The sequence below is a fragment of the Hippocampus guttulatus genome, chromosome 1, assembly GCF_054856545.1.
Source record: "Hippocampus guttulatus isolate MCC_2025c chromosome 1, RoL_Hgut_1.0, whole genome shotgun sequence".
Lineage (NCBI taxonomy): Eukaryota > Metazoa > Chordata > Actinopteri > Syngnathiformes > Syngnathidae > Hippocampus > Hippocampus guttulatus.
The window spans coordinates 33,411,794-33,433,292 of NC_141261.1; the positions used below are offsets into that span (position 1 = coordinate 33,411,794).

The following is a 21,499-nucleotide window of genomic DNA, read 5'->3' on the forward strand; positions in this document are numbered from 1 at the left end:
TTTAAATTTTTGCAGCATCTGTATATAATTGTATGTATATGTTGTTGTTTGTGTTATTATCATATGATATGAATTGAATAAGTAGACCATTTCAGAATCCGAAATTTGGGACTCTCGAAATGCATAATGGGACTCGTACTTTTCTGATCAGCGAGTCCCTGGGACTGGCTGGTGGTAAACTGTAAAATTATCACTGAGGCTACAACACCTTTTAGGATAGTTCAGTAAAACAATAAAGCTTGAACGAATCTGTTTTCTGAGCCAGTTAAAACATTTTACTTTATGACTGTAAGTCAACACAAGAATGGAGTGTCTTCACCCATTGAAAATGACAGTTTTACTTTGAGACTGGCATAAAATATACAACATTAACTCAGTGTTTGCCAGTAAACACCGTCTTAGAGTCCTTAAACAGTTTGGGAAACTGGGAAAAAGTCAAAGGTTAAAAAACGTTCATTCTATTTTTTTGGGAAAGGGGCTGTTTGGGAATCAGAATACCTAGGAGGCAATCATGAAGGACTATGTAATGTTTCCTGCAGTGAACAGAGGGGCCCTGCAGAGAACAGAGGGCCCTCAAGTGGAGAAGATGGAGATGAAAAAAGACAAAGGGGGCATAGAATTTACTCAGTAACATAAAAATGCAACTTAACAACATACAGATTGGAGTAATTACCACTAGAATCGCCAAACTGACCAGGAAATACATTAACATGAATGAATGTTGTGTTATTCCACCGCCCCCCAAATTATTCATCCTTTATCTTTTTTTTTCCATGTCCTCTTAAAAGCTCTGTATGACTGCAAACCATCGCAAAAACATAAATTGTCGATGATGTGCAATCTGACTTCTTCAAGTACGGCTTTGTGAATGGGGGACACAAGGCACAGCCAACTGCCTTGAGTGTGGATTGTGTGCTAAATGCTCGCCAAAGAACCCATGGTAACTCACCTCTCCACCAGCTGTTTATATCGGGGGATTTCCCGAGCATAGAGCAACTTGTTGACTGGAGAATCCTGATTGGACAGAAAGCAATCACATGGTTTTACATGTTAGGCAACCACAAAGTCGAGCATGAAAGACCACACGAGTGACGTACCCGCCCCACTTTGTGCTCTGATGTGGTGCAGGCATCAATAAAGGTCTGAGCAATGACAGATAGCACAGCATCAATACTGTCCGTCACCTGGACATCCAACACAAACTGGGGGTTCTTCAAGATATTCACCCAGAACCTGAGAGGGAGACTGGTTGTGCAGGAACAAAGCCAAGTTAGACATATAGACATACAGACAGGTTGGCTGCCCAAGTGATTAGTTGGTGTCTTACCTGTTGGTCTTCCATATGTGGACAGTCTCTGGGTCATCAATGCCGTGTTTCTCTGCCATGTCATCCAGGAAGTCAAAAAAAAACCTGACAGCAATAGGAGGGGGACGCTTTGTGCTCAGAATGGCAACAAAGATGTCATCCACAAACTTCTGCAGAGTTCCCTATACACACACGTAGACAAGTATGTCAGGACTACAGGACACATGAAGACCTAAGTACAACCTTTAGGGACAGTAGTCTGGTCATTAAATATCTTAGGCCAGGTACACACATTAGGATTTTCTTAAACATTGTTTATCTTTGGCAGAACCCACACATAAACAGGTGTTTTTAAACAAGTCACCTGGGATACTACTCTTGCCTCTTTCCACCAGCATGTCAACTGTCCCACAAAGAATAATAGGACTTATAGATATGTTTGCATATAGATCAGTTACATGCAAACACGACGGATGCATACTCACCGTCGTGAGTTGAACGACTACAGACCTTTGTACTTTGAACGTCATGAAGATACTAGAGCATCGGGTCCTGGAGCTTCTTTTTCAGCTTTTAGTGCAGACAATTTGCCTCTCGAGAGAGGCCGGGTGTTGACAACGCAGTTGTCTACCATCTACATTGTACCCTCACATACCTGGAGGATGCTATTGTTCAACTTCTCCAGTCCTTTTAGTATGACCCGGCCCAGCCTTCTCCAGGAGAAACCTAACAGCATTGCTATGGACCACCAACTTGTGCACTGGGGTTCAGACTATTTGACTGGCAGACCATAGTCTGTTATAGTGGCGGCGGGGGGGGGGGGGGGGGTGTAATGATCCACCCCTCTGTGAGCCACCCTTTCCGTGGTGGAGGTGTTTGTGCTTTTCAATGATCTAAGAACCTAAGTTGTCTGGGGCTTTCTGCCTCTAGCAGGGTCACCAATGGCAAACAGATCCTAGGTCAGGGACCAGACAAAGAACGGCTCATAGACGCCATTGACGAATAAATTGAAATCAGTTTTTCAATCCAATCAATCAATTCCTTTGCAAAGATTTGTGTGGTTTTGCAATCATTGGATGATAACCCAAACTTTTTTTTTTTGGTGAGGTAATGCATTTTTTTTTCGAATGAACATTTGTATACTTCCATGTCACACCTCTAATATGTCACATTTTTGAGAAAAGGCAATTTGTCTGACAGAAAGAGTCTTTGACGATAACTTTGAATGCTTATTGAGGACAAGAAATGTTCCTCACGTGGACTCTCCAACTTTGTTGCTTTTGTTTCCCTGAAAGATGACCCGGAAGTACAAATACACACATAAAAAATGTATCCCCTCACAAAAAACATTGGGTGATATCACAATCATTATTTAAAGATTTTTTCGTGTCGTATGGGGAGAACCCACGTTTTTACAAAATGACATTGGGTAGGCCCCCTGAAGACAACTGGTATATCGCCTCCAGTACTCCCGTGACCTGGGTGAGGGAGAATAAGCAGATATGACTTTGTTTGTTGACTGATGTTTCCTCGTTGGTCAGTCAGTCACTTCATTAACTGACTACATTCTGTTGTATTAACTGACTACATTCTGTCACATCACAGTTAGCGGAGTCAACTTGCTCAGGAGAAAGAACTTGGCTTCTCCCTGACACATGGAGTGTCCGACTGGTTCTGGCCCCTATTATAGCAACAACTGAACTCACATATAAGGATAATCTTATGAGACAATCTTATAGGACATAAGTTTGTCAAACGTTTGACATCCGTGGTCGGGAAAAGACAAGATCTGCACAAAAACAGCCTGATTGCCTGAATGTGTGTGCCCAGCCTAAGATTAAACTGCTCTGAAAATGACAGTTGTCTGGTAAGGACATTCACACACACCATTACCTTCATAGACAGGAGTCTGGTCAGGTAAATCTCAGGTATGGCCTTGGCTCGTTCTCTTTCCTTCATGCTGCTCTTCCTGTGTTTGGGAATCTCCAGGTCTTCACTGCTTTTCACAAGATGCCACAATCTAAGTCCCTCCTCTTCTTCACTCTCCAGCATTGGTGTTTCTACATCAAAAATACATTCCACTTAGTTCTTAGTCCCATAGGTTCAAAATGTGCTGCACAGGCTCTTACTCTCTCCAGTCTGGAACACCTGATTCACTTGAGTGCCACAAGAAGTCTTTGAACGCGGGACAAGAGCGACTGTGGCTCCATCTGGAACCTGAAGAAGCAGAAGAAAATATATAGAGAACGAAGCCATCTCACTGAAAACCACTCAGAAGTGAAAATTATTACCTTGTAATGTTGCAGCGTGTTGAGTCGTTTCCAGCAATCTTGAATTACAGCTGTGACATCATCATCTGACAGAGTCAGGTGTCCCGCCTGACCTGAACGCCACTCTTATCAATCAAACAAGGAAAGGTGGGTGGTTAGAAGCAGTGGCCAATCAGTGGTTTGACTAACGGCTGAGACAGGTTTTCACCCAAATCGAGGCTGTCTGCTGTTGGTCTCTGAGAGAACGGGACTCCTCTGTAGACCTGGTCCAGGATCTTGTCCTTCACCTGACCACACGCACACAGTGAAATGGGCGATTGTTAAACCAGCCACAGCTAAATCGCTGAGGGTGAGACGGAAGGACTTTGAGGTATATATATATATATATATATATATATATATATATATATATATATATATATAGGCCAGGTGCACACATTAGGATTTTCTTAAACACACACACATATATATATATATATATATATATATATATATATATATATATATATATATATATATATATATATATATATAAAATCTTCTTCTCTCTTCCTCATCTCACCCCTCGGGTGGTGTCTGTCCCTCATTCAGCTCGGGTCCTCTACCAGAGGCCAGGAAGCTTGAGGGTTCTGCGCAGTATCCTTGCTGTTCCCAGCACTGCACATTTCTGGACTGAGATGTCCGATGTTGTTCCCGGGATCTGTTGCAACCACTCATCTAGTTTGGGGGTCACTGCCCCGAGTGCTCCGACCATCACAGGCACGACTGTCACCTTTACCTTCCAGGCTCTCTCCAGCTCCTCTCTGAGCCCTTGGTATTTCTCGAGTTTCTCATGTTCCTTCTTTCTGATGTTTCCATCACTTGGGACCGCTACATCCACTACAACGGCTTTCCTCTGCCCTTTATCTATGATCACGATATGTGGTTGGTTCGCCATTACCATCTTGTCAGTCTGGATCTGGAAGTCCCACAGGATCTTCGTTCGGTCATTCTCCACCACCTTCGGAGGTGTTTCCCATTTTGACCTTGGGGTTTCCAGTCCATACTCTGCACAGATGTTTCGGTAGACTATGCCAGCCACCTGGTTATGGCGTTCCATGTAGGCTTTCCCTGTCAGCATCTTACACCCTGCAGTTATGTGTTGGATCGTCTCAGGTGCCTCTTTGCACAACCTACACCTTGGGTCTTGTCTGGTGTGGTATATCTAGGCCTCAGTGCCTCTGGTGCTCAGGGCCTGCTCCTGAGCAGCCAGAATGAGTGCCTCTGTGCTGTCCTTCAGGCCAGCCCTCTCTAGCCACTGATAGGACTTCTTGAGATCAGCCACTTCAGTTATGGTCCGGTGGTACATCCCGTGGAGGGGCTTGTCCTCCCATGATGGTCCCTCTGCCAGCGCCTCATCCTCTGTTCCCCAATGTCTGAGACATTCTCTGAGTACGTCATCCGTTGGAGCCTTCTCCTTGATGTACTCATGGAGCTTGGATGTTTCATCCTGGACAGTGGCTCTCACACTCACTAGTCCCCAGCCTCCTTCCTTTCGGCTTGCGTACAGTCTCAGGGTGCTGGATTTGGGATGGAACCCTCCATGCATGGTTAGGAGCTTTCGGGTCTTAACGTCCGTGGTCTGAATCTCTTCCTTTGGCCACCTTATTATTCCTGCAGCGTATCTGATCACTGGCAGGGCATAGCTGTTTATTGCCCGGGTCTTATTCTTGCCATTGAGCTGGCTTCTTAGGACTTGCCTCACTCGCTGGAGGTATTTGGCCGTAGCCGCTTTCCTTGTTGCCAGTTCGAGGTTGCCATTGGCTTGTGGTATACCGAGGTACTTGTAGCGGTCCTCAATGTCTGCTATTGTTCCTTCAGGGAGTGAGACCCCTTCAGTGCGGACTACCTTTCCTCTCTTAGTCACCATCCGACTCCATTTCTCAAGCCCGATGTCGCTGCTGTAGCTCCTGGTTGTATGGATCAGGGAGTCTATGTCCCTTTCGCTCTTAGCATACAGCTTTATGTCATCCATGTAGAGGAGGTGACTGATCATAGCTCCATTTCTGAGGCGGTATCCATAGCCTGTCTTGGTGATTACTTGGCTTAGGGGGTTCAGTCCGATGCAAAACAGCAGTGGGGAGAGTGCATCACCTTGGTATATGCCACATTTGATGGACACTTGGTTAAGTGGCTTGCCATTGGCTTCAAGTGTGGTTTTCCACATCCTCATCGAGTTCGCAACGAAGGCTCTTAGGGTCCTGTTCACCTTATACAACTCCAAGCATTCAGTGATCCATGTATGTGGCATCGAGTCATAGGCTTTCTTGTAATCAATCCAGGCTGTGCACAGGTTGGTATGTCGGGACCTGCAGTCTTGTGCGACTGTTCTGTCAACCAGGAGCTGATGTTTGGCTCCTCTGGTATCTCTACCAATGCCCTTCTGTGCTTCGCTCATGTATTGATCCATGTGTCCACTTATCTTAGCCGCAATGATGCCTGACATGAGCTTCCATGTTGTGGAGAGACAGGTTATTGGCCGATAGTTGGATGGGACTGCACCCTTTGAGGGATCCTTCATGATCAGGATCGTTCGTCCTTCGGTTAGCCATCCTGGGTGAGTCCCATCCCTCAGCAGCTAGTTCATTTGTGCTGCTAGGCGCTCATGGAGTGCTGTGAGTTTCTTTAGCCAGTAGGTGTGGACCATGTCCGGGCCTAGTGCTGTCCAGTTCTTCATATCTGAGACTCTTTCCTGTATGTCTGCCACTGTTATGGTAACTGGGTTCTGTTCAGGGAGGTTGCTGTGCTCCTCTCTCAGGGTCACCAGCCATTGTGCACTGCTGTTATGTGCAACCTCCTTCTCCCATATGCGTTTCCAGTATCTTTCAGTTTCCAGTCTTGGTGGGTCAGCTCCGTTGTTAGGACCCTGCCACTGAGTGTACACTTTCGCAGGTTGTGTTGCGAACAGCCTGTTTATTCGTCTGGCCTCATTGTCTTTCGTGTACCGCTTTAGGCGGCTGGACAAGGCTTGGAGCCTTTGTTTGGCAGTTTCGAGTGCTTCAGGTATGGTCATCTGGATGTACCTCTCGGGTATCGGCCTTTTCATCACACCTCTCTGGGCCTCCGTCAATTGACTCACATCTTTCCCATTCATCCCCCCCTTATACATGTTATGTCTTGTGACTTGTTGTAACTGTCTAATGCTTATTCATGTGCTAGGGTCTTTTTTATCCTGGACTTAAATTATCCTCGGAAGAGGATAGTTCGAGCGTGTTTTTTTTTCCCTCTCCCTACCCAGCGTTTTTCCTTTCTGAATTCTGATTGTAATTTCCCCATTGCGGGACAAATAAAGGATATCTTATATCTTACATATTTAGTGCATTATGTTTTCTAATCTAAATTTTAATCTCTAACTTTATTGTTTCTGGAGGTGTGTTGCCTTTTTCTAATGTCCTTTTTATGTGTTGGCTTCCTGTGTTTGAGTTGTTGAGGGTGGGGAAACAACTGTCAGTCACAGCCTGAAGCGGACGTTGATTGGCTGTCATTATGTTTGGGCTTGTTCAGCATAAGCTAAATGGCTCCCGTTGGAGTTGGGCGAGCTAAGTAAGCAGCCGTGAGGAGAGGAGAGCTGAAAATGGAGGAGCATGTCAGAGTTCTCGGCAATTTACATTCCAAAAATGCCTGGATGGCACTATTGATAAAGGTAGAGTGTTGTGCCTAGTTTGTAAGAAGGAGTTTGCTTACCACCGAAGCAGCTCAAGTTTAGCCTCCTACATCAATGCAATGCACCCAGTCACGAGTGCAGCCACGGCTACGTTAGCACCGAAAGCGTGAGCAATAGAGGGAGCCATAGCAAAGCTCTTCGCCAAACTAAACTCAAGGAGAACACCCTGCGTACGAGGCATGAAGTCAGCATAGCTGCTATGTCCTCTGCAGCCTATTAGAAGTGGTTGATATTTATTTCAGCATTTTATTTTGTCATGATGAACAGTGTTATTTCGAAAGTGTTAACTTCCAGTACTGTGCTTTAAGGGTCTGTTTTATTTATTATCCGACGCATTTATCCCGACAGTGATATTCTCCCTGGTGGTCGAAACTAAAGGTCGCAGGTAGCTACCGAGTGACGGCAAACAGCGAGAGAGAGCACCAGCTAGCGAGCTATCAAGCAATGGCGAACGGCGAGAAAGAGCACGAAATAACGAGCGAGGCTCAGTGGTGGCAGCCAAACCTGCTGCTAGCCAAACCACCCGCTGCTAGCCAAACCACCCGCTGATAGCCAAACCACCCGCTGCTAGCCAGACCACCCGCTGCTTGCCAAACCACCTGTTGCTAGCCAAACCACCAGTTGGCCTACAACCTACACCATACTCTACGCATGCCTCCTCTTGCCTCTCTGTACGGTTGCAGCAGCTGCACCCGCCTTGCTGAGAAGATTGCTGAACTGGAACAGAGAATCTCCACACTCTACCATATCCGCGATGCTGAGCTGCAGATGGAGACAATCACTTTTTGGTCCTGGACAACCAGAGTCTCCATCTTTCACCGACACAGCTGCTGCCGGCAAATCTGCTTCTCCCTCAGTTGACAAGGCCACCACTCCCGATCCGGCTCTTGAAGTCTCCTCACCACTCGCCGATCCAGATGACACCTGGACATGACTGGGTGCCAAGCCCAGGTCCATGTCCAGCTCCACCCCCCACAAGCCTGCGCCCAGGTCCCTGATACAACGCAGTGGGAAAGACACAAATCCCAACCATTCCCCGCAGTCCAATATCCAGCTGAGAAACACCTTTGACATCCTCAATGTCCGTGACTTCCCTCCTCTTGCTGGGGTGCCAAAAACTTCCCCGCCATCCACGACACAGTCCAAAATGAAACCCTCTCCTCAGATCCCTTCTTTAGAAAATCCTGTGCACCCCTTCTCCTCCATTGCTCACCGCCGCTCATTCCCTCAGTTCACTCAGGCCCCGCAGCGCACTGTCCCTGGTCTCCTCCCGCGCTCTTCTGCCTCCACTTCACCACCACTGACTAAACCTATGCCAAGAGCCACTCTCCCTTCACCCACCCCTGCCTGCCCACTTCGCCCCCTTTTTCTTCCGACCACCCTGATTGTTGGCAACTCCATAACCTGAAACCTCCGGTTCTTCAACGCAACAACACCCTGCTTACCCGGAGCCACTGTTCCCATCATCCTCGCAAAACTCCCCAGCCTGCTTCATCCACTCCCACCATCTGTCCATAGAATTATTGTACATGTTGGCTGTGTTGATCCATCCCACCGGCAGTCAGAAATCACCAAAGGTCCCTTCTACAAACTTCTTCAGTTCCTCAACACTACAGGGAAATCAATTTTCATGAGCAGCCCACTCTCTCCGCACCGTGGCATGGGCATTTTCAGCCGCATTCTTAGCCTTCACATCTGGCTCCAAACTGCCTGCAGGACCCACAATATGGGCTTCATTGACAATTTTAACGTATTTTGGCGCCTTTCATCTCTTTTAAAGGCGAATGGTTTTCACCCCAAAAAGCTAGGCAGCCGAGTACTGGCAGCAAATGTCCAGCATGCTGTTCACCACTCCACAAGTTGACTAGGCATAGATCGCACACCTGCACCTTCCCCTTCCTCCATTTTACCAACACACAGCACTTACGCCTGCCATAGTCCCCCCAACAGGCCACAGCTGTCACTGTCTCGTCCTGCTGCCATCTATCCCATTCAATCCATCATCACAGCCAATCCCCTCACGACTACAATAACGAGAGAAAATATTTTAAAATGTCAAATCCAAATCTCCACCCACTCTCCCAATCCTCACTGTCTCCCCCACATCACAAAATCCTCAAATTGGCTCTATTTAACACTCGCTCACTCAACATCAAAGCACTCGTCTTACACAAATTCATAACTTCACCACCCACATCCAGGGCCACACTCTGGACTTGGTCTGTTCTCCCGGTCTCACCATCGAAAAACTCTCTAACACCAACCTCAACATCTCCGATCACCTGGCTATCACTCTGGACCTCCACCTCCCTACCCCCCTTCCCAAGGAAAAGCGCACCATATCATTCAGAAACCTCAAATCCATCTCCCCAACTGACATTTCTACCTCCGTCCTCAACCATCTGTCCATATTACCTCCTCCACTGTTCCATGAACCCACTGTTCTCACCAACTACGACAACAGCACTCTCTCCTCCTGTCTCAATCAACTCGCCCCCATCAAAACCAAATCTGTCTCCTTCACTCGCTCCTGATACACCCTGGAACACCGCAAACTTCAAACCCGAAAACGCCAGCTCAAAAGACTATCTAAAAAACGAATTAACTGTTCATCTCCTCGCCTACTGGATTCCGCACTGAAACAGCCCTCCTCAAAATCACCAATGACCTCCTCCTCTCCTCTGACTCCAGCCTACTCTCCATCCTCATCCTTCTTGACCTTACAGCCGCCTTCGACACCATCAACCACTCCATCCTACTCTCTCGCCTGCAATCCCTAAAAATCACCAACAAAGTCCTCACCTGGCTTTGCTCATATCTCAGAGACAGGAAATAATTCATACACATCAACAACCTCTCTTCCGACACTGCGCCATTGTCCCAAGGTGTCCCCCAGGGTTCTGTGCTTGGTCCTCTTCTCTTCATCCTCTACCTTCTACCCCTCAGCCAAATCATTCATCATCATGGTCTCCAGTTCCACTGCTACGCTGATGACGTCCAATTGTACATCTCTACCAAATCATTTACCCCAACAACCTCCTCCACCCTGTCTAACTGTCTTTCAGATATCAAATCCTGGATGCAAACAAACTTTCTCACTCTTAACTGCACTAAATCTCAACTGCTAATAATCGGTCCTCTGTCCCTCACCCAAACAGCCCCCTACTTTAACCTCACTCTCGACAACCGCACCCTGTTCCCATTCTCTCACTGTCGCAACCTTTGTGTCCTTTTTGATAATAACCTCCCTTTTGACCAACACATCACCCAAATCACCAAAACTGCTTTCTTCCACCTCAAAAACATTTCTTGTCTCCGCCCTTCACTTTGTTTCAATGCCACTCAAACCCTCATCCACGCCTTCATCACCTCCCGCCTTGACTACTGCAATAGCATCCTCTACGGTACAACCTCCAAACTCCTCAGTAAACTACAGTACATCTAGAATGCCACCGCCCATCTACTCACCCACACCCGCACATGTGATCATATCGCCCCCGTCCTTAAAATCCTACACTGGCTCCCCATTCCCCAGCGTATTCAGTTTAAATTCCTCCGACTCACCTATAAAGCCCTTCACAATCAGGCCCCCTCCTACCTCTCCGACCTTCTTTACCAATACACTCCTTCCCGCAACCTCCGCTCCTCAAACACAAACCTCCTCGCCATCCCCGTGACCAAGCTCAAAACCTGGGGGGACCGAGCCTTCTCTGTCGCCGCCCCCACCCACTGGAACGCTCGACCACAAGATATCCGCAACTGTACTGACCTCCAATCCTTCAAATCATCTCTTAAAACTGTTCCACAATGCTTTTAACACCTATTAATTTCTTTTACCCATATTTTGTTTTGTTTTGTTCATCAAAATGTGTTTTTTGTAAATCATTTATGCTTGGCTTTTAATGCACATTTTTATTTTGTGTTTTAAACTCTTGTAAAGTGTCTTTGAGAATGATGAAAAGCATTTTCAAAATAAATGTATTATTATTATTATTAATTGCAGATCATAATTAATTAATCTCACAATTTTTTTATCCCTTGACAGCACGAAAGATAATATAAGAAAACCTTTATTTATCTCACAATGGAGAAATTTGCGATTTACAGTAGCAAAATTTGGAGGGAAGAAAGTAGAAAAAGTATTTGCACGTACAAAATGAATTTAGATGAGGACTTTGATGCATTTGTGGATGAGGATTGATCAAAAAATAGCATGAGTATATCAAATACATACAGTATATATCAAATACTTCAATAAGTACAACCAAACTCAGTTTTGCTCCTGCTGCCTTTTTCAAAACATACATTAGTGTGCATTTTTAAGCTACTGTAATTTTTAAGCTTACAGTACATACGTTTTACCATGCCAGCATCCAATAATACAATGTGCCTTTTGTATGTCTAAAACACAAATAGTACCGTTAACTGAGACTACGCCTTTGAAATACGGTGTGCCATATGGATGTGAAAACATGGTACTTTGTACTTTTGCAGGAAACACGTATGAGTGAGGGGGTACTCACAGCACACCATCACATGACACATCTTTGACAAAGTGTTTTAATGGAATGTATTATTTAGCTACTGTATATCACACTATATGTTTGTTTGTGTTCCTCTGTATTTTGCTGATATATTTTAGATTTAGTTTGACTCTGCTGTTTCTGTGATCATGGTTTTAAAGTTTTCTGTGTCTCACTGTGCTATTTTAGAAACCTGCCTTGGGACTACGGCTGAAAACTACAATTTATGCAAAATCCGGAACATTTTCACTGTTTATTCTCGTGTCAATTAATGTGCACTGTCCCAATGTAATCAATAAATAAATAAATAAATAAGCGAATCAGCATTGTAAATGGGAATTGGAAATAATCTGGCACAATAGTGACACTACCAAGAACTTGACATCTCTCTAAAATGAATGAAATGATGAGATGAAAACTGGTCAGGGAGGCCGCCAAGGAGCGAACAAGCAACACTGAAGTAACTGTAGCAAATTTTGACAAGTACAGGCTTTTAATCAATCATTTTAAACAGTGGCAGGTCTGCTTTGCCTGTCATTTAACAAGACTTTAAGTTGGTTGGTTTTAAAAGGCTGTGCAAACTTCTGTAACCACATTACCCATGATATGTTATCTATCTATCTATCGATCTGTCTATCTATATCTTTTCAACCATTTATTTTCTACATCCATCTCTTCCGGGGGGATCTAGGCCTGGGAGACATAGTCCTTCCGCATGTACTGGGTCATCCATGGGGCCTTCTCCTAGTGGGACATGCCAAGAATACCTCACCAGGGAGGTGTCCAAGAAGCACCCTAACCAGAGGCCTGAGCCACCTCATCTGGTTCCTGAATGTGCAGGAGCAGCAGGTCAAAATCCAAGACCCTCTCGGATGACTGAGCTTCTGACAGCTCCTTCTTCACCAAGATGGAATGATACAGTGACCATATCACAGCAGATGCTGCACTGGTCCGCCTGTCGATCTCCCGCTCCATTCTGCTCTCACTTGTGAACACGACCCCAAAATACTTGAACTCTTCCATTTGGGGCAGGATCTCATTCCAGACCCAGAGAGGGTGCTACACCCATTTCCAATTGAGAATTTTCATCTCAACCTCTTCACACTTGGCTATGAACCGCTGCAGTGAGAGTTGGAGATCACAACTTGAAGAAGCCAGTTATGTGCCTCTACATCAGGGGTGCCCATTACGTCGATCCTGATCTACCGGTAGATCTAAGACAGGGCCCAAGTAGATCCGAAGAGTGTCGAGGAGAAAAAAAACAAACTACCATATGTGTGTCTTTATACATGTTAGTAACATATTTTTTTTGTGTTCATGTACGCTGCACCCTAATCATCTTATCAGTCTAATTTTCACCAAAAATATTTAAAAAATAAAATAAAGCAGGTAAATATTGAATTTACGGTGGCTTGAGATTACGTCACCGGAAGTTGTTAGCATTCAGCAGTCTGCAATTGCAGCTTGTGATCAGAGCTGTTGCGCTCTGTCTTTTATCGTCATTAATCTCATTCAGAGTTTGCTTCGTGTACAATTCACAGAGGGCACGGGGAAAGAATAGGAATCTAGGAGGGTCCAGGGAAGCACTTTAAAACGGTACGTGTGAGCTACGATAGTTAACAGGCTGCAAAAGTGCGTCGCATGCCTCAGTTTCACGCTGTTTCTCATCATTGGCGTGTGTGTGTGTGTGTGTGTGCATGTGTGTGCGTGTGTGTGTAGCGTGCCGCTAAGGGTAGATCCCGGGAGGTTAGTTGATCGAAAAGTAGATCTTCGATCCGAAAGGTTTGGGCACCCCTGCTCTACATGATTAGCAAAAAGCAAACATGCAATACTGAGGCCATCTAACAGAGTCAGTGGCAAAGGACAACCTTGATTGAGTCCAACCTTCACTGCAAACAAATCCGACTTACTGCAGGCAGTAATGGCCAAACTCTGACAACGGTGGTACAGGGACAAAACTGCAGGCATCTGTCCTTGCAGTTTCGCTACCTCATACTCCTGAAACACTGCCCATAGAACTCCCTGAAGGACACGGTTAACACCTTCTCCAAGTCCACATTCATGTAGACTGGTTGGGCGAACTCTGCTACACCCTCGTGGACACTGCCAAAGGTGTAGAGTTGGTCCACTGTTCCATGGCTGGGGCGAAAACTACACTGCTCCTCCTGAATCTGACACTCGACCTCCCGACGGACCCCCCTCTCTAGCACCCCTGAATAAAACTTACTAGGAAGGCTGAGGAGTGTGATCCTCTATAATTGGAACACAGCCTCCAGTCCTACCTTTTGTCAATCCAGAGGTGTTGTCCCCTGTGTCGCATGTGATGTTGTAGAGGCACATCAAGCAGGGCAGCCCCACAACATCCACAGTCTTTCAGAATTTTTGGAAGGTTTGCCACTAAGGACCTTTTTAACCATCGCTGTGAGCCTCTCAGAGTTCCCAGGTTCTGCTTCCTCAAAGTAAGGCATGGTGGTGGAGTTGAAGATATCTTCAAAGTATTCTCCCCACTGACTCACAATGCTCCGAGTCCTCCAAAATACACAGTGTTGATGGTGCACTGCTTCCCCGTCCTAAGATGCTGGATGGTAGACCAGAATTTCCTTGTTTTGTATGGCTCCTCCGAACTCACCCCACCGCTTAGTTTTTGCCTCAGCAACCTCTGAAGCTGCCTCCTGCTTCTGGAGTGCCACAGACCAAAATTGGCCCAATATAATTCATTCTTCAGCTTGACAGCAACCCTTACCAAGGGTGTCCACGAGTAGGTTTGGGAATTGCTGCCACAACAAACACCGATCTCCTGAAAGCCACATCGACAAAGAGCCCTCTCATTCATGGAGGCGCGGAACACGGTCCGCTCAGACTGAATGACCGTCACATCCCCATGGACGTGGGAGAAATTCTGCTGGAGGTGGGAGTTGTAATTCTTTCTCACAGGGGATTCTGACAGATATTCTCAGAAAAAGAGAGACTTGATAGGTTTTAGTACAGTTTACGTTGTGTGTGTCCAAGTTGTAAAGAAATAATCTATATGTGAGAATATCATTGCGTGCATATTGACGAGAGCTGTCATGTTTTGTTGCAGCTTCTTGTTTTGATTTATCATGGACATACCTGTATAGCACTGTATCATCAGTATATACTGTATTTTCACGACTATAAGGCGCCATTAAAAGTCTTAAATTTTCTCCGAAATGGACAGGACGCCTTATAATGCGGAGCGTCTAGTGTATGCGCCGAGTTCCAAAACCTGACTGAGAGCACCTCTGGCCGACACGCTGTTTATATAGAGAAAAGGCGGAGTGAGTGACGACAGGCATGCGGAAGTCCGCCAATGAGTGAAGGGTGGGCGTGTAAGAGGACGCGAGAGGCACGTCCCGAGCAGGTACCAGTCGCCAATGAGTGAAGGGTGGGCGTGTAAGATGACGCTAAAGGCACGCCTCTCGCAGGTACCAGTCGCCAATGAGTGAAGGGTGGGCGTGTAAGAGGACGCTAAAGGCACGCCCCTAGCAGGTACCAGTCGCCAATGAGTGAAGGGTGGGCGTGTAAGAGGACGCTAAAGGCACGCCCCTAGCAGGTACCAGTCGCCAATGAGTGAAGGGTGGGCGTGTAAGAGGACGCTAAAGGCACGCCCCTCGCAGGTACCAGTCGCCAATGAGTGAAGGGTGGGCGTGTAAGAGGATGCTAAAGGCACGCCCCTAGCAGGTACCAGTCGCCAATGAGTGAAGGGTGGGCGTGTAAGAGGATGCTAAAGGCACGCCCCTAGCAGGTACCAGTCGCGTGAGTACATTGTAAAATGGCGAAATAAAGTACAACCGAACTCAGTTTTGCTTCCGTTGCCTTTTTAAAAACATGTTTTTAGCGTGCGTGCATGCATGCCGTATGTTTAACTCATTGAATACCACCCCTTTTCACTGGAGCAACCCCCTCATACCCTCATATTTTACTGAATTTCGACTGATTTGCAAGGCCCACAGAATTTTCTGTTCTATGGCTTTATATACATGTAACCTGTCAAAAGAAAGGTGAGACTCTCTTCTTTCGGCAGAAAAAAAGTTTGTTTCTATCTTTCTCCATTCGTTGGCAATCAGCATTAGAAAACTGCTAAGTTTTATGGAAAAGGCTGATTTTCTGCAGAAATCCAGAGAAAATGAGCTTTTTGTAAAAGCATGCATTTCAAGTTTTACACTATTTTTTGCTTTTGTGACAGCTCAAATACCTCAATAATGTGTTCCTCCTACAAAAGAACATTACAAATAATGTTTTTGTAGCAAAATAATTTATTTGCACACAACAAAACTATTGAACTATGAACAAAAGTGCAGCTGTGGAGAAGATGGTTTTTGGCTTCCATCCAGTTTGTCACCACATTGATTCATCCCACCACGTCCAGATGCACGACCTATAAATTATAGAAACATAAAAAGTTGCAAATATATCTTGCTGCAGAGTGAGGTACAATAATTTTATTTACCTTTCTTTCCACCACCAAAGCGAGGAGTCGTCATCTTTTGGCTTCTGGTTGGACAATCTGTAATTTATAGAAGTATGTACAATTACCACACTTTTATTTTTCTATTTTTTTATTGTTGCTTTCCACTTACATTTCAACATCTCTCACACACACACATACATGCTCGCACACTGCTATTTACACCATTCATTCCACGTTGCTCAGCATCCAATTTGACATGAAATGGAATATGAATTTAACACCAGTGGTTTTAGCAGAGCTGAGCGGACCAAATGTGTCCTGTTTTTTTTTGTTTTGTTTTTTTAAAACGTATGGCGACATGCAAGTCAGCACATTTACGGCGCATTTTTTTCATCCACATCTACGAGATGCATCAACTGTACATAAATGATTAGTGTTACTGGCAACTTTATAGTATAGCGGGGAATCTAGTGGTACATAAAAGTGACTGATGAGGCATAAGAAGTGATGAAGTTTTGAATGGGAACTTGCAAGCTAGTCAGCAGTTACCTCCTCGTTCCAGCGGCTCAGGCGAGGACTCTCAGCTGCTTTCCGTTATGTCCGAAGGCACGTATTCGTCCGACATATCGGGATCCAAATCGCTCTCCAATTCATCGTTTTCGCCGTCGTCATTACGAGACGATTCCAACGAATCGCTGACGTGTGACCGGCGTCGGCCATGCGAAGCAATGCAGCCTCTTTGCCGTCATCGCTGGAAGTCGCCGGGGAGACGATTTGTGGGCGATGTGCCCCACGGGAGGCACAAAATGCTCTGCCAAGCGATGGTCCCTGACATGGAGCAAGTTCATCTTCATCAGATGAACTCGAAACTCGGCGTGAGCTATGCAGGCCGCGTGTAGCATGCCATGTTTGTGCAGGCCGACGTTTGACGGGTGCCGCTTTCGATTACGTGACCGAAGCATCATTTTCTCTTCCATACAAACACCATCTCCTTTGTTGTTTTGTTTCGAGGACGCTTTTATGCCGAAAAAAATCCTTTTTAGTTAGTTATTTCCTTTTCTCCATCGTTGCTAGTTGCTAATGTTCCAATCCACTATCCACATATGCCCCTCCTTCACTGTACGCCCTTTCTACTACTTCTGCGGCGTGATCCTGGTTGATTTTTGCACCACTGCCACCCGATGGCCATTTTTTTGCTATTTAACATTGCCGTCAAGCCTAATCCTGTGGTGAGAAGTTGCATCAGACTCTCTTGCACCCTCCCCCATGAAAAAATGTGATTGACGTATTAATACGTCATGGGGAGGGAGCGGCTATGCGCTAATTGACGTATTTATACGTCAAAGGGTGTAAAAGAGTTAAGCTGGCGTATGTTTTACCATGCCTGGCTGCGCCCAATAATACAGTGCGTTTTGTGTATGTGTCAAATACAGAAATAGCACCCCTTACTGAGACTGCGCCCAACAACACGGTGCGCCGAATGTTCGTGAAAATATGGTCAGTGCAAATTAACATCTGGGCAGACTGTATGTAGGTAATTTACACAGAGACTGGACAGAATTAGGCCCAAGATAGAGCCTTGGGGTACCCCTGTTGAACACCCAAGGTAAGGTGACATTGAGTTTCCAATCTGAACAGTCTGTTTTCTATTTGACACGTATGATCTCATCCAGCAGAGTGCACCATCAGAGAAGTTGAAGTCGGACATTTTTTCAATGACTACATTATGATTGAGTGGGTCAAAAGCTCTTTTCAGGCCCAGGAAGACAGCTCCCACATAACCACCTTGATCCACAGTATGGGCAAACTACGGCCCACGGGCCGGATCCGGCCCGTTGGTCTTTTTAATCCGGCCCGCCGAAGATTGGTGCACAATTAAGGTTTGATTGCATTCATTTCGTTTGGACTTGTAATGACAGGTATTTCAATACCAGGTGGCGCAGTTACTTCAAGTTGCAGAGCACAGGGAGGGAGGGGAAGATGAAGAAAGAGGGAGAGAGTAATGACCAATAGAGAAGTGATATGTACTGTATCTGATTAAACGAAGCGGGTAACAGTGTATGAAACATTCAGGAGACGCCTGGAGTCGGAAAGACTCAAATCTACGATACTTTAGAGTAAGCGATTCTTACTCAGTCCGATTGTGGCAATTTCCATGCTCAGAGTGAATTGCTTGTGGCTCGGGTAAATGAACATTTCCTAGAATGGTTTGATTGTTATCATGTTAAAAACTTTCCGCAAACTGGACCGCTAATAAGAGTTGGAGAGCAGTCAAATGTGTAGAGCGTGAACAACAGGGGGCTCAGTACACATCCTTGAGGAGAACCGGTGCTGAGTGTGATGGTGGAGGAGAATGTTACATTATTACTGGCATACAAAGACATTGTGCTATCGTCTTTATTTTCTATTTCTATTTCTAACTTTTGGCCCGGCCCTCCACAATATTTTCTGCTTCTCATTTGGCCCCCCCGGGAAAATAATTGCCCACCCCTGCACTAGACCATAGGTGTCAAACTCAGGTCCTGGAGGGTCGCTGTCCTGCATGTTTTCCAAGTCTCTCTGTTGCAACACACCTGATTCAAATGAACATGTTCGATGTCAGGCTTCCGCAGAGCTTGCTGATGATCTGATCATTTGAATCAGGTGTTTTGCAACAGGGAGACTTGGAAAACATGCAGGACAGCGGCCCTCCAGGACCTAAGTTTGACACCTATGCACTCGACCTTTGATGATCTCATGGAAATAACAAATTGTGGTTTCGGTTGAATGGTATTTTTGGTATTACTGGGTTATTGCCACTGTTAAGATGGTCAGTTAGCAGTGATGCAATCCATTTCTGAGCTAATTTGAAATGACTGGGATGATACTTATCGGCCGGTAGTCTACTTTGGTCTTATCTCCAGCCTTTCCGACTGGAGCAACCCTAGAAGTCTTCCAGGCAAATGGCACGCTACATTAATTTATGGAAAGATTTATTAGGTGTGCAAATGGTTTTGCAAGGGCAATTTTATGTTGTTTGAAGAGGTTACTGTCCAGACCAAAGACTTTTTTAGCTTTAGAGCATTTCAGAGAAGAGAGCATTTGCAGGACCTAAGGTACAGTTATTTCCCTTCGTTTAAAAACTGACTTGCTGTTATCCAGACAGAGCCTGCTTCAGCAAGACGTGAGGAACAAACAGGTCACAGAGAGAAAAGTGAGAAGTTGATACATGGGTGGATGTGAGTCATGAGGAACAGGGAGACAGGCCATAGATTTGACCTGAAGAGGTACGTACCTGTGTGATGGTGTCAGTGTCCAGCACTTTTACAGGACAAGGGCAGTTGTCATCAGTTGCATTCTTCAGCAGAAGTGTCTGAACATCACATACACGCATGCACACACACACACACACACACACACGCACACGCACACACACACACACACACACACACACACACACACACACACACACACACACACACACACATTGAATATCTCTCAATCCAATGATGTGATTGCAAGTGTGCATTGCCACTGTTACCATAGCGCAGTAATCTATGTCCTCTCGTAGCAGGTGGCTGTCGTTGAGCGTACGCTTGGCTTTTCCCGTCACAGCATCCACTGGACCTTTGTCCACCTGATACTTTATGGCTCTGTAGAGCATGTAAAGCGGTTCGCCTGCCACCTCCTGAGAAATAAATACATGCGGGTGTCAGATAGACAAATGATAGGCTCAAGGCAGACACAGTGAGGGACAAAAATGAATGTACCTTTAGAAAGGAGTAGAGACATATAGACATCCAATTGGTCAACATCTTCTCCACAACCGTCTCTGTCCTGAAACATCAAATGAGGGCACATATTTGTACACTTTTCATATCATATCAAAACCTCTTCCTCTTGATGTTTCCTCATCTGAAATATTTAACATACCTTCGCAGCATGAGTTTAGCATTCTTAGCAACGTACTGCTGAACCAAATCCTGCAGTAGACACTTCATGACCTCAGTGAAATACTCCAGTTTGTCATGCAGCACCATGGTCAGGAGACTGGCCACATAGCCACGATCCCGCTGGGAGAAGCCCTGCTGTGCCTCCAGGGTGTGAATGAACTGCAAGACAGATCTGGTTGTCACCCAACATCCACGGTGTCCCCCAATCTCGCACATTGCCCCACTCACCCTCGTGAGGAAGAGTCTATTGCTGAGCAGGTTGTTGAGCTGCTGGAGGCCCTGCTCCACTGTGTGTCTTCTGGACTCTGGTAGGTCTAGTTGGTGGCTCAGCGGCGCCGCCTGGTGGCCAGGGAAGAAAACTCTCTCTGCGTATGTGTGATAGTCTAGCAAGGGGAGACCTGGTCCTCCCACATCGCTGCTCAAGTCCGTCATTTCTGTCATCAGGTCTATAAGCCACATTGAGAAGACTCTTCAAGCAAACATTGGGCACATTTGGACCAAAATTTGATGTTTTTGTTGACCTGTGAACTCTTTCCGACATTGATCGCCCACATTGATCTCCAATGTTTCCAACTGCAACAAAACCTTTTTGTAGTCTCTTAGGGCCTGTTTGCTCTTTCTCCTAAATGCAAAAACTTTCATGAATAAGACACTAAGTTGGCTAAAACCCTGTAATTATATTTAATAGAGCATGACAAAGACAAACCTATACATGAGGATGATGATGAACACTGATAGGATGATGACGGCGGCTCCAGCCCCCAAACCAATCTGAGCAGCCAAAGGGATAGGAGGCAGTTGAGAGTCGCTGTCATACTGCACCATTCCCAAGTCCACCTGCAGGTTACCCATCACCACCTGTGACAGTCACACAGTGTTTTCAAACTTGCATGCCATTTAATAGGAACACCTCTATCAGCAGTGCACTTCCAAAAACCAACCTGGAGGCGGGGTAGATGGCTGCTGTCATACACACTCATTGGTTGGACTTCAGGTGGCTCACAATACAGGTGAGTGCTGTCCAGCGTCTTCACCTCACACTCCTCGTCTCCAAGACGAGCCGACACTTCCTGTCTGGACATCGCTCGCGTTAGGCCCTCACCCTGATGGCAACCACACAAAGGTACATTTTAAGGTAGGCAGTGACACAGTGGTGATATGTTTCCATAACAACAAACATTTTATCAGCTCACCTCCACAGCAATCACACCGCCAGCCTTGAAGTGGTACGGAGCATCCAGACCTTCGCGGTTGAGTGGAAAGAGGCGTGGATTGGGATAGTAGATAAAGCTCTTGCCCTGAAAGACAGACAAGTAAAAGGTGTGTCATTCAG

General features: G+C 45.9%; 1 protein-coding gene across 1 annotated transcript in view; it reads right to left on the reverse strand.

Annotated features, from left to right (window-relative positions):
- The window catches only part of plxnb3 (plexin B3), a 129,221-nt gene that overhangs the window by 15,670 nt on the left and 92,052 nt on the right, over positions 1-21,499 (reverse strand). The window contains exons 21-36 of the mRNA XM_086127400.1: positions 21,360-21,464; positions 21,108-21,269; positions 20,873-21,024; positions 20,688-20,788; positions 20,395-20,612; positions 20,147-20,325; positions 19,984-20,050; positions 19,755-19,901; positions 19,509-19,586; positions 3,785-3,863; positions 3,598-3,701; positions 3,436-3,523; positions 3,200-3,366; positions 1,328-1,488; positions 1,098-1,245; positions 950-1,014 (exon numbers count right to left, since the gene is read on the reverse strand). Coding sequence (XP_085983526.1) covers positions 950-1,014; positions 1,098-1,245; positions 1,328-1,488; positions 3,200-3,366; positions 3,436-3,523; positions 3,598-3,701; positions 3,785-3,863; positions 19,509-19,586; positions 19,755-19,901; positions 19,984-20,050; positions 20,147-20,325; positions 20,395-20,612; positions 20,688-20,788; positions 20,873-21,024; positions 21,108-21,269; positions 21,360-21,464 — 2,021 coding nt within the window. The remainder of the gene's footprint in view (positions 1-949; positions 1,015-1,097; positions 1,246-1,327; positions 1,489-3,199; positions 3,367-3,435; positions 3,524-3,597; positions 3,702-3,784; positions 3,864-19,508; positions 19,587-19,754; positions 19,902-19,983; positions 20,051-20,146; positions 20,326-20,394; positions 20,613-20,687; positions 20,789-20,872; positions 21,025-21,107; positions 21,270-21,359; positions 21,465-21,499) is intronic.